This window comes from Thermobia domestica, chromosome 13 (assembly GCF_964235325.1).
Source record: "Thermobia domestica chromosome 13, izTheDome1.hap1.1, whole genome shotgun sequence".
NCBI classification, from domain to species: domain Eukaryota; kingdom Metazoa; phylum Arthropoda; class Insecta; order Zygentoma; family Lepismatidae; genus Thermobia; species Thermobia domestica.
In genome coordinates this window covers 49,987,834-50,002,175 of record NC_137466.1, presented here as the reverse complement: position 1 = coordinate 50,002,175, position 14,342 = coordinate 49,987,834, and the positions used below count along the sequence as shown (strand labels likewise).

The following is a 14,342-nucleotide window of genomic DNA, read 5'->3' as shown; positions in this document are numbered from 1 at the left end:
ATATTCATGTTACGGAAATAAGAACTGTCTGGACAACTTTTTTCTTTTTCTGTTTTAAAGAAAAACCTATTTTGCCCAGCCCCACTGGACTTCATCAAGTGCGTAAAAAGGTCAAGTTAAAATAAACTTGGTCAGTCTTCCTGTTACTTACCTGATAAAAGTGTATATATATTGAGGAATGACCCGTATATATGAAACATTCCAGGTAGTAAAACAAACTTGTCAAAGATTTGTTTCCAGACAAACACGCAAGAAAAAGTTTGAAATTATCACCTATTTATTTTTAACCTATTTTCTCTAGAGAAGATAATTGATTCCCTCAAAATTTATATAACAGAAATTAACACTGATTAGAATAGACTAGTTTATTATTATTTATACCTATATTGTTTTCACACTTCCTGCATGTAGCGCATCCAACAAGGCTTATTACTAATAAATTTATTTTAAAGGAACTAGTTAACATACTTGTCTATGCTTTAAATTAGTTTTGAAGTAGACTTGATATTGCATGCCTTAGTTTCGTGTTTTCTATTAATTTGTCGTAGGCATACTTATGAAGTAGCACCTGTCTTTATATTGATGGAGCATACCGTACTTAATCATATTCGAGAGATTCTAACTTGGGAAGAAGGTGATGGCATATTTTCTCCAGGTAGCGTGTTAATATAGATTTAATTACAGAGCACAAGTGTCGGACATAAATCTTATTAAATAGTACTCTAAGCATAGTGTTTATAGTATAAAAGTTAAGTCCCCACTGTTTTCAAAATTTCATGCGGGATAGTTTCTCTTTCTTTAGGAACTTTGTTAGTCCTGTAAATGGCCACCATATTTTTTAAAGTGTCTTTTTTCCCAGTGAAAAAATTCTGAATTCCATTGTTTGTATATAAGGTAAATTTACATGTCAAGAGACCATATTTCATAGATACAAGCCATCTTACTCATAATCTATACTAATACAGAAATACCTTGCATAATGCAATTAATTGGTTCGAAGAAGTATCTTCATTGTCCTTTTTGTTTGTTTGCTTAACATCCCTCGATTATTCCCTTTAGGCTACAGGAGATGGATAATTAATGAAAGTGAATGATAGTGAAATTAAATTTTTTTTATACTCTTCCTCCGGAATAGAACCCGGGACCACGTCCAGTAAAGACACACGCGCTAGCCACTCGACTAGCGGGAGGGGCTCCATGCTATGCACAACCGCATGGTTCGAGTTCTGTTTACAATGGCTTTATTGAATTTGTTCATCACAAAAAAATAGGATAATAAAAATACTGGTAGGTTTAGAAACCAGAACAAGAGAGTTTATTTTTTATAGGCTAAATAATACAAAAAAATTCTTTGAAACACGTAAAAGTTGAAAAAAGTACAATACTTATATTTTCAATTGTAAATGAAAAATGAAATCTTCCAGTTTTACTTCTCACAATTATGTCCTATAGACTAAAGGAGATGATGATTAATAAAAATAAATAAATGCGAAAGGAATTGATGGAAAGTGAATGTGGAAGGAAATGGAAGAAGCTCATGAAAATCCACGGCCACTATGTTGTCCACCACAAACATATATGGCCTGGGATGGAATCAGGAATCCCTGGAACTAGATACGTGATCGCTCTATCACTGGAGCACCGTTACCCCTTTCTTCAGTTGTAGTTAATATCGTAATATCACAAACAAATACTAGATTCGACTTACACAGTAGTTTCATCTATACATGCAGATGTACTGTCTACTATTTTTAGTTGGTTATTTTTAAAAGAAAGAAAAAAAAAATGTATTGGCATACTAATTGCGAATTCGTAAGTGTGTGCAATGATACATTCATAATATATTATCTTGTGCTTAAAAAAGGTCTGTCGCGCTGTCTAGAACCATTCAAGAAGAAAACTAAACATATTCAGCGAAAAATAACAGGCTGCAATTATTATTTTCTAGATATGTTAAATTGCTTTTCTATTTTATCTTAGTTTAATTAGCATAGTACAAAAGTTGGTATTAAAGAAATCTAAGATCAAGTTAAGTCATAGATTTGCTAAGAGCCTACTAACCAATAATGCTGTATATAGGACGGTTGTTAATGGGGAAAAAAGACGTATTAGTTGGTGCCATATGACGAAGAAGCAAAAAAGTTCCAACCGATGATGACATTAAAAAGTGTAGATATAAAACATTTAAATGTTTGTTTATTGTAGTTAAATTTTTTTCTGGAGGAATATCGAAGCTGGTATCGTGTTAGAGTATTTTAAATGTTAATTGTAAAATTTAAAGGCCTACAATAGCTGGACGAATTGCTGAGTTTAAATCGCAAGATCTTGTGACAAATTGTACAAGAGACGTACAGAATAAAAGTGTATAAGATAGATGATGTTATGATAACCTGCAGCTGTTAGAGCTTAGATATCCTAATTATAGAAATAGTTTCCGGATAGAGTGTAATTCGTAATAAAACAAATTCCGTAGTAATTTTGTGATTATAAAGATTTAACACACTATTGTAATTATATATGCAGTAACACATTAAAAGAAAGTTGGGACTTAGAACAAACTTGCTTTTCCAGCTTATTTCCTTCATTACATTTTCCTACATTTATCCCCAACTCCTAATGTCATATAATTTACACAACCAAGCATATACACATGTTTTTTCAAACTAATCACATTCGACATTCAGCTTGCTTTCCTCAATAACCCGATCCTATATCTGATAATAATTCATTTTCACAAATCATTTTTGTAGTGTCGCCTCTGTTGTTCCAGTCTCTAAGCAAGTACACCGATTAACACATTTTCTACTCAATAATTGATACTCCGTAAGAAATAAATATAGTGCTCTATTAAAAATAAATAAAATAAAATTTTAACAAATAACTAATTATGAAGTATTTAAAAAGTTACATGACAATATTTGACGAGAGTCAGGCCCGGTGGCTTAGTGCTTAAACCGTAGGCAATTAACATTCAAAGAGATTATTATCTTTTTGTATTCCAGGTCATGTGAGTCTATGGTGAACATTGTCATATTGTCATATAAGGTGAGAGTAGATTTTCTGGAAATTCTTCCGTCACTCTCCACTATCGTCATTCCAACAACTATTATTTATTTGCCTTTACTATCAAGTTCTATAATTACATCAGAATTGCCTTTTGTTGAATTGCTTTTTAATATTGTTAGACTTCCAAACTATGCTATGTATAAATGTCTGAAGTCTTATAGAACGGCTTTAGCCATCCGTCTATCTGTCTATCTGTCTGACAGATATCAGAGCAAAAACTGTAAGAGTTGTCGAGATGCGTTTTTTTTTTTTTTTTTTCAATTGATTCAGTGTCCTCATAATAGAATCTATCTCCGTTAACTCTGTTCAACCGGAAGTGATTCATATTAATTTCCTGTCTCACCGTTTATCGTCAGAGAACGAAAACGGTAACAGATAGCAAGAAGCGGCTATTTGCAAAGGATTCGGCGTCTTAGGGCAACGTATCATGACTATTCCGAAAACTACCAAAACCAGAAGTAGTTCAAATTTAATATTACTTTCGGTTTCAATACTGATTTCCAGAGAGCAAGAACGGTAAGAAATATCAAGATGCTGTTTTCTGCAGTCGATTCATTGTCCCCAGACCAAGGGACTGGTGAATTCATCTTCTTCATTAACCTTCTGTTCAAACCGGAAGTGATTCAAATTAGCCATTTCTAGTTTGAGCACTTATCTCATTGGTACAAAAATGGTAATGGATAGCAGTAAACGGTTTTCTGTAATTTATTCAGTGTTTCAAAATAGCATATTGTCACAACCTACAACTACCAAAACCAAAGGTGGTTGAAATTCACTAATGTTTCAGGTTCAATGATTTGCATAGAGCAAACATGGTAAAGTATATATATATATATATGGAGATGTAGTTTTTTACTGCAGTTGATTCATCGTCTCAAGAACATGTTCCATCTCGTCCGTTAACATTATTCAAACCGGAAATTGTTGAACTTTACCACTACTTCCGGTTCCAATGCTAATTTTCATAGAGTAGAATTAAGAGATATCGAGATACTGTTTTTTGTAATTGATTCAGTATCCCAAGAATAGGTTTTACCTCTTTCGGTAACCCTCTATTCGAACCAGAAGTATGGAGGCCTCGGTAGCTCAGTGGTAGAGCGTTCACTCCCCGTATGAGGTCCCTGGTTCGATCCCAGCTCGCGCCAAGGGAGCTCTGTGGCGGACAAACATAATATGCGTGTTTTTTCTCGGAGTTCCCCGTTTCCTCCCACTTCCTTCATTTCATTCATTTCTCATCATCACCGTTTAACCGGCCTAACCATGGGACGTAAAACTTAAAGATTCATTTTTTTTTTCAAAATTCATGGAAGTTAAATATTATATTCTTATATAATGTGTTAGGTTTCTATAGCGTCATTTTAATTAAGATAATATTCAATATCCAAGTGTGGCATTTTCCTCATATGTATTATGATGTATTGTAAAAAGGAGGCGTTTTTGTAATAATTTATGTATTTGCACAAAAAGACAGTTTAAAGTGAAACCTCTAAAGTAAGTTGATATTGTTACAATGGAGTCTTCATATTAAATTTACTGAAATGATGTTGACATCCTTTATTTGCTACATAGGAGGAAGTTTATCAAACATGTATGGCATGGTATTGGCTCGGTACAAAGCATTTCCACACGTCAAGACAAGAGGACTGTGTAACCTACCTCCGTTGGGCGTTTTAACTTCTGAAGACGTAAGTACTTAATATTGAGTGACAACAAAAAAATCTTTACGAATTATTGATAAATAGTGAAGTGTGCGATATTTAGCATGTAAGTTCGTAGATAGTAACAGATTATTCATTACGGGAATCGATTGTTCCTGTTGTGTGCTCGCAGATCCTTTTGCTGTCGACTTGATGGAAGCACTGTGAAATAAATGCTAAAACACTCACTTCTGGTTCAAAGATGTGATGTGAGTTTGTGGCAGGGTTGGAAAATAACATTTATATATATATATCGAAGAAGAGAGCTAAATTGATATTTGGATTACCATTATTTCCTGTATTTGTTTTGCTTGCATACTACAAGGTTTTAATTTCTGTACTTCTATTTACAACGAAAGGGAATAAAGATTTTGGAATACATGGGTAGTACCAGAAGTTCCCGACCTGATTTCTAGGTGGGGTTGTTTCACAATCATTACTATGGTCGAAAGTACCAACCTTGAAAAGCGTAAGTTTGAATTTTGAAGACGCTACGTGGTTTAGTATTTGGCAGCCATCAATAGTGAACATTTTCAGTAAATGTGTAAACGTGGAATAAATAGGTCATCGTTATGTGATACAATACTTACAATACTTTCATTTGAAAGGTCTCACTCCAAGCAATATCAAAGCCGAGCTAGATTCTACTCTGGGAGAGTCTGCTCCTTCGTTTACAACAGTAAAATATTGGGTGCAGAGATTAAAAGTTGCCGTACAAGCTGGAAAGACGAACATCGCAGTGGTCGACCGAATGAGGTGACCACGCCAAATGTAGTGAAGGTAATCCACAAAATGGTATTGGATAACCGCAAACTGAAAGTGCGCAAACTGTCGGATATGATAGGCACTTCAAAAACTGCTATACATCGCATGTTGACTGAAAATTTGGACATGAGAAAACTGTGCACAAATGACTCCTGCGTTTACACACAATAAAACAAAAACATCGTTATGAGGATGTTGCAAGTGAGTGTTGGGCAGTGTTTCACAACAATAAAGCCGAGTATTTGCGTAGATTCATAATCATGGATGAAACATGGGTCCATGACTTCACACCTGAGAAAAAGGAACATCTAAACATGAACAGAAAAGAGAGAATTGGCTCCAAAGAAGGCGAAGACAATTCTATCGGCTGACAAGATCATGGCGTGAGTTTTTTTTTTGGGGGGGAGGGGGGAGTGCGCGTGAAATAATTTTCATTTGGGTCCCGCACCTTCTAAGGCTAGCCCTGAATATCATAGTTCATGATGGTTCATTAAGTACCGATGATTTTGGTATTGGATCTCACAAAGTATATTTATGTCTAGTTTGATAAAAGCGCGTATTCTTGAAAAAGTACTTCTAATCATGACCTTGTAGGCAAGGGAAGTCGACTAATGACAAATGACGACAAATTATATTTATTAATAGACAAAATTGTACCAAATATTAGAAGTATTTTAAACTCCTGATGTTACCTTTAATCACGTTAAGCATAACAAGGTAGCTGATTTATAAATACAATATAAAGCATCGTGTTAGGCATTAAAAAAAATCTCTTCTGATACAGATAATTATCACAATAATGAAATGCAGTTTATTTTATTAATAAAGATATGGTACTATCGTTAGCCTGATTGTTTGTGGAGTGGAGGCATTAAGTCGTAAGTGGTTTCCAGGGAAGTATTGTATGATTCCTCATGCAGTGTACCATAAGTTCCGTCTGCGAGGATGGAGGAAGATCTGTGTTCCGGAGTCTGAACCTCACAACTGACCACAGCTGTTCAATAATGTTGAGGTCTGAGGATTGGAGCTCAGGAGAGGATGTTCATCCTTATGTTCGTAAAATTACGCCTCAGCACTTCTAGCAGTATGAATCGGTACATTATCATCTTGGAAGATTACGTCATTGGCTGTAAACAACATCTGAACCATAGAATGCGCATAGCGACCTGAAATACCCATATGATCGCTGGCTATAATACGTCCTATAAGCGTAATCACAGAATACTAGGGAACTGCGGCCCACACTATCGTAGTAGAGCCGCCTCTTCAACATACGCTTCTGTTCTACGGATACCTGGCGTATTACAGACAATCATATAACATACCACTAACAACGGCCGGGAGCTGCATACGCATACTTAGTGTTACCACCACACACACGTTGCAAACTAAAGCTGTTTCCATTATTTTGATAATTATCTGTATGTGTATTGTTTATAAGAATAACAGTACATTATGCGATGTAGGAAAAACAAATTTTAAAAACTTTAAATTGAATTTACTGTTATACGAAATCGATTTTCTTTCATTGTTATGTTTACAAGATATTGTGATTGACCCTTGTAAAAAAAAAAAAAAAATCTTTATATTTATTTTTGCAGAGTCATTATTCCATTTTGAAAGCAGCTCATTGGCTGGGTATCGGAACGGATAACGTAGTGAAAGTGAAGACTGATTCTGCTGGCCGAATGATTCCAGACGAGCTAGAAGCTTCAATTATTCGAATGAAAGAACAAGGAATATTTCCGTTTTTCGTTAATGCCACTGCTGGAACAACAGTTTTGGGTGCATTTGACCCACTTCATTCCATTGCCGACATATGCCACTCGCATGGCATTTGGTTACATGTTGATGTAAGTATTTAATAGTGGATGTTGTACAAGTATTTCACCACTTTTTAATAGTAGAAATGCAGAGTAGAATTTCAAAGATAAATAAAGAATTAATTGGTGTTTGTGCTGGGTAAAAGGATACCTAGATAGTAATTTTTAAAAACAAACTATTAGCTTATTTTTTTGTGTATTTACGTAGAGAGGTGAACACTTGCGTAATTTTGCTGCAATTTGTAGAACCCTGCAAATGTAAACACATGTGTTGTTGTTATGTTGTAAGTTAGTTCATGTATAATTAGAGTTTCGTAAAACTAGTAGTATTCAATTTAATTTTCCACTAAACTCATGTCCCCACACTTCTAAACTGCAGTAAATCATAGTTTTTAAAAAAAATCAGATTCATACTTAGTTAGGCTTCTTATGTTTTTTTTTTTTTTTGTTTTTTGATCAAAAGTTTTTTTTTTTTTTTTTTTTTTTGTACGCCTTGTATTTGGAGAACTACATATAGTGTAGCCAAATCCAAACTATCATTTTAACTCAGTATGATGTGCGTATTCCATAGGAAGTACGAAAATTCGATTCAGGGCCGTTCTAAGATTTTGTGGTCCCTGATCCAAAAACTAATTATTGGCCAATATCGCAATCTTTTGGTGCATTTTTTTTATCATTCCTAAAATTCTTGACCAAGATCGTAATCTTTTGATCCATTTTTCCGATCATTCCTTAAATTCTTGTTTAAAACTATCTGTTTATCATTTTTCCTTATTCTATGTAGCCAAATATGTTTAAGAAAATTGTAATTGAAAAAAAAAAAATCGCATGTTAGTTATTACATTGATGTCATTACCGTTTTTTCGTCCGTATAGAGTTAATATGAGACACAAAGCAAGTAAAAGATATCGCTTCATAATCACCACTACAAATCAAAAAGCAGTAGCGCTTTCGAGAAACATGGTCCTCATCTTCAGCTGACTTGAGTCTGGAAAATGTTAAAAAGGTAAAAACTCATTACGCGCCGACAGTGCCACTTTTATGTGATTTATAGCGGTGAGTATGAAGCGCTATCTTTCAGTTGCTGTTATGACTATTATCACTGCTCAGAATCTGCTACTTTAATATGAGGTCATACATAAGTATTTCCGAAACATTAAGCTTATTACTACAGTTTTGATATATATACTAAAATCATTACTACAGTTTTAGAATACCCAAATTTTATATATATATATATATTCACTTCGTTTGCATTATTAAAACTAATTAAGACTGAAACAACCAAGAATTGCATAATTCTTGGTTGTTTCAGTCTTAATTAGTTTTAATAATGCAAACGAAGTGAATATATATATATAAAATTTGGGTATTCTAAACTTCAAACATTCTGTTTTCTCGTGCACCCAGACTTTTCTTGAAGGTAACTTCCGAATTAAACATACAGGTAAAATTTTTTTTTTACTAGAATCATAATTTCCGATTTAATATTTGAGTAACATTTCCATTTTCAACCGTCGTCTCTAATGCCCATAAACACTTTAGTCTTTAACTTTAGGAAGAACGTGTAATACTCTTAGTCGTAGTCTTATTTCTTCATTTTGCCTAACGAAAAATATTTTTTTTCTTTTTAATGCATAGTATATATGTGTATGACATTTTATTTTATTAGTTTTGTTTACCAATATTCTTACCTATGTCTTCCAAGTGCTGCCAAAGAAAGCAGCAGAAATTTGACGATTTGATTAGCTTTGGTTTTGTTCGTAGGCTATGAGTTTTGGCAAGTGTGTATGAAAACTTACACAATAAGGCATTATAAAATTATTTGGTGCTGATATTTGAATTGAAAATGATTATCAGTGAATCCTGTTAGCGTGTATTTTATCTGACCAATTTGTTTAAATTATTTCAGGCATGTTGGGGAGGCTCCTTGATGTTGTCGAAAAAATATTCTTACCTCCTTCGAGGAATTGATAGGTAAGGATATTTCTTTTCTGAATGTAACTAACATCTACTTCATGTGATTGATATTGTGAGGTCCATTACTCTTAACATAATAATCTTTAATATTATAATTATTCTTTGATGCAGACTGAATTATCATCAATTGAGTGTTTTGTTATCGATCCCACGAAACATGGATTCCCATGTGCGGCGACATTTTTTTTAAAGTTGAGCTCAATGTCTGACGATTATGCATCGAGGCTAAAGAAGACTGTGATTTTGAGATGGATGATAATGGTGGCATGACAAAAGTGGGAGGAAAAGGGGGAACCCTGATAAAATCCATGTACATAGTGTGTGTCCACCACTAAGCTCGCTTGACGGGAGCTACTTAAATAGTATTTTAAGTAGGAATATGGCCTTAAATATATATACACAATTTAATAGAACCCACTGAGCTGTTTATAGGGTTTAGAAGTAAATGCAGAGAAAACTAAATACATGGAAGTACGTCAGGACCGTAATACGGCAAATTATGAATGCGTTAAAATATTAAATAATACTTTTTGATAAAGTGGATAGTTTCAAATATCTAGGATCAGTATTAACAGAGGAAAATCATATTCACGAAGAAATTAAATGTCGACTAAAAGTAGGGAATTTGTGTTACTATTCGTTTCAAAATCTCTTGTCGCGAATTCTGTCGAGGAATCTGAAGCTTAAAACATACAAAACGATAATCATGCCGGTTGTTCTGTATGGTTGCGAAACATGGTCGCTTACTTTGAGGGAAGAACATAGTCTGAAAGTATTTGAGAACAAGATCCTGAGACGAATATTCGGACCCAAGAGGAACGGGAATGGGGAATGGCGGAAACTTTATAACTAGGAACTACATAATTTATACGGTTTACCCAACATTCTTAGGGTCGTCAAGTCTAGGGGGCTTAGGTTGGCGGGTCATGTAGCTAGAATGGAAGAAAGTAGAAACGCTTTCAAAGTCTTGACTGGAAGACCAATCGGAAAACGGCCATTAGGAAGACCTAGGCGCAGATGGGAAGACAATATTAAGATGGATCTCGTAGAGATTGGAATCCAAAGTAGAAACTGGATGCAGTTAGCTAAGGATAGAAGTCAGTGGAGAGCTTTTGTGAACGCGGCATTGAACCTCCGGGTTCCATAGGCCATAGAGAGAGAGAGAGCTGTTTATATATATATATATATATATATCGTCGGCGGCAATTCAAAACCTGCTATGTGCATTTTGCAGGAGAAGCGAAAAACAGTATCCTGGTTAGCTTTTTGGCTTTATAAAAGTGATGTTATAAGTAATATTTGATGCTGCACGTAACTGGTACCTTCTCAAGTTACTTGAAAAGGTATCAAGTTACGTGCAGCATCAAATATTACTTATAACATCACTTTTATAAAGCCAAAAAGCTAACCAGGATACTGTTTTTCGCTTCTCCTGCAAAATGCACATAGCAGGTTTTGAATTGCCGCCGACGATATATATATATATATATATATATATATATATATATATATATATATATATATATATATATATATATATATATATATATATCTTTTTCTTTGTTTATTTCTTACTTCTCTCTCTCTTTTCTCTCAATAAATGTAAAATTGAATTTTCACAATTCTTTGACTAACCAGATATTGTAGTTTTCGCTTGGAAAATAACATACTTGAAGCAGATATTTTGTTCGCACCGACCTAATATAACGGAACGAATTAAGCATCTGCTTAACGAAAGCAAACATTGAACATCAATTCAAAGAACAACGATGTTTCTAAATCTCCGAAGCAGTAATACGAATAAGAATATAACTTAAAACGGTTCTTTTCAATATATTAAATCTGATCCAAAAATAAAGACGTAGTTGTTTGTTGCTTTATCAGCTGTTTTATTATGGAAACTTGTCATCAAATGATAGTTCAGAAGACTTGTAAAGGCTTACTAAATTGTGAAAAACTTTCTGCTTTGTTTCATCAATTTGTGTTTATAGAGATGATGCATACTGTTATGTCTAATATGTTTCTTCAGTTTGACAGCTTACATGATAATCAGTTTTGAGAAAATATCAGTCTTGTAATCTGACTATTTTAGATTCCAGTGGAAAGGACATATTTACGTGTTGTAATATTACTTAATATTTCACCACCTCTTCGTTCGAGATATATATTCAGAGAGTTTCAAAACAGCACCGACAACATTTGGTAGATGATTCCCGAACCAAGATAAGACAAAATGTATAGACCAACTTGGTTGCACAAATGCTTCCTTTCAGAGTAATAGACAGCTGAAAACATGAAAAAAATGAACTTTAAAGGTGCATAGCTCCAGTACTATGGAACCTACCGTAGTCAGGTCAACACTTCACTTAGGAACTAATGTGTGCGCTATCCAAAAATACAGAAGGTCAATTCACCTAAGGTGGCCAATTTTACAGAGCTGATTACGAGCACAGCGTAGGACAAGGAATCAAAGTCAGTAGCCCGTGAATCCAATAGTGAATCACGTACAACGCTGCATGGAAGTTGTTATGGTGAACAGCTATTATGTCTGTTAAAGTGACACCTTATTGAAAATGGTACATATGTTTACTTTCCGATAAACAATTCAATGCGTCAGTGATTATGAAAATGTGTGCGGCAAGGGGCTACAATATCAGTAGGCGTACAGTAGCAAGGGTAAGCCAGCGCTGTAAAAGCAGCGGCCCTAAATATCAAGATCAAATTGTGAGAGTGAAGAGAAAACGAACATATCCAGCCAGAACACCACGCGTTGTGAGAAACATCAGGGCATCAGTTATGAAGTAGAACCCACCCACCCAAAGCAACCTTGCCACCTCATGCAGGATATCACAGACCACAGTGTGTCGTATTGTAAAGGACAATTTGGGACTGAAAAACCGTCATAAAGCAATGGGGCATAAGTTATCACCAAGGCACATTCAAGAGAGATTCACGAACGCAAGAAAGTTGTATGAACATTACTCTCATTTGACAAATGGCAGTGGGTGTCACTCTTGATGAAGCCTAGATCTACCTTGGTGACATCAATAAGCACAGGGCCATTTTTTACTCACCATATGACGCGAAGGTGCGCGGTGAGTTCGTCCGTGAATGTCGCGAGAAGGTTTCGAAAGGTGGTGTCAGGTTTCTGTGCCAGTGGAAAGTTGCCAATGCATCGTGTGAATTCCGAGGACAAGGTAAATGCAGCCTACTTCCAAACGAACATCATGGAACCGTTATACACAAAGCACATCCCACAGTTATATGACAGGAACACCCAGGTGTGGATCAACATGGACAAAGCATCCAGTTACACTGCTCGCAATTCTGTCGCGTATTATCGGCGTATGGCCACGGAGACTGGTGTATCTGTTATACCCTTCTCTTCCATACCTGTGAAGTCACGAAATGCGTCGCCGATGGATTTCCGCGCATTTAACCTTCTGAAACGACCTCGCACGAAGTCGACCCACCACCATAGCGGGACACTGGAAAACTGGTCAAGCGGTGTGGTCTACAATTCCCCTCACACACCTTCGACGTGCACTGCTTGTGGAAATTGCGTTGCAGAGCGATAGTCCAGGCTTGTGGCCACCACATCGAGCACAATTGTCGGTGGAGGAAGGGATTGTCGTGAGCAGGTGAACGCACAAACTTTGGCCAACTTACGTGAATTGACCTTCTGTACATGTTTCAGAATCCTGCGGTACTGGGACAACATTTTTTATGAAAAGAGTTTGTCTACGGGCATATAATTTGAAGTACTCACCAGCTACCTCTATAAAAATTGTTACGAAAGTACTGCAGGTTTCTGAAACATGAAATACGGATACGTGGATAGGACACATACTAGTTCCTAAGTGAAGTCTTGACCCGACTACGGTAGGCCTTATAGTATTAGAACTATGGACATTTAAAATTAATTTTTTCGACACCTATAACTCCAAAATGGCGGATTTTTGAGCCAGGTTGGCCTATACTTTTTCCTTTATCTTGGTGTGAGGAATCACCTCCCAAATGTTGTCTGTGTTGTTTTCAACCTTGCATATATAAGTCTCTATATCTTAAACGTGTAGTTTCAGTTTTCGATCAAAAGTGTATGTGCATGCATACTGCAGAGCGAGATTGATTATTAATATTATGTTATTTACTTAAAAAAATTAGGTAATTATCTCTAGATTACTATATTCTTAAAATAATTCACAGTACATCAATATGTTGTTTTAGTGATATATTAAAAAGTAGTCAAACTGTTAGGCTGTTGTGGTATGGACTAAGCATAAGGAAATTTGAGTTTTATTTTCAAAAAGCGTATCTCGCTCACAGATTTTATCAGTAGATACGTGGCTCGTTTTCTTAAGCTATGCTAAGAAAGGGCTAGTTTATGCTATCAAGGAACTTTCCAAAGAATATTCCTAATAATTCAGTAGGGAAAAGTAGAAGCTTTTGAATATTTATGGCTGATAAATATAGCTGTAATAAACCTTTTTATGTTGAGTCTCTATTCTTGTCGTCCTGTAAATAGACTAGATATAAGCATAATACTAGAAAGTAATAACGAAAAAAATCTTTAAGTTTTACGTCCCACGGTTATGCCGCTTAGGCTAAAGGAGACGGTGATGATGAGAGATGAGTGAAATGATGGAATGAAGAAAGTGGGAGGAAACGGGAGAACCCCGAGAAAACCCACGATCACGGTGTATGTCCACCACAAAGTTCACTTGGCGGGGGCTGGGATCGAACCCGGGACCCCAAGCACCAAAGGTGAACGCTCTACCACTGAGCCACCGCGCCCCCAAAGTGATAACGAAGTATTGCTTGTTTGTTTGTTTGTGATTATAACTTGTATACCTTTATTGCAGGGTGAATTCCGTTGCGTGGAACCCACATAAAATGCTTGGAGCACCTCTTCAGTGTTCAGCATTTCTGGTGAAAGAAAAAGTAAGTTAAATTATCTTGAAGTTTGTTGTTGAATAAGGCTTTTTTTTCTTTTTTTATGGATACTTTAAAA

General features: G+C 35.4%; 1 protein-coding gene across 3 annotated transcripts in view; it reads left to right on the top strand.

Annotated features, from left to right (window-relative positions):
- Window positions 1-14,342, top strand: part of LOC145668134 (acidic amino acid decarboxylase GADL1) — a 72,996-nt gene that overhangs the window by 18,020 nt on the left and 40,634 nt on the right. For all 3 annotated transcript variants that reach the window (XM_081735699.1, XM_081735701.1, XM_081735700.1), the window contains 4 exons: window positions 4,636-4,751; window positions 7,130-7,381; window positions 9,264-9,328; window positions 14,194-14,272. In XM_081735699.1, coding sequence (XP_081591825.1) covers window positions 4,636-4,751; window positions 7,130-7,381; window positions 9,264-9,328; window positions 14,194-14,272 — 512 coding nt within the window. The remainder of the gene's footprint in view (window positions 1-4,635; window positions 4,752-7,129; window positions 7,382-9,263; window positions 9,329-14,193; window positions 14,273-14,342) is intronic.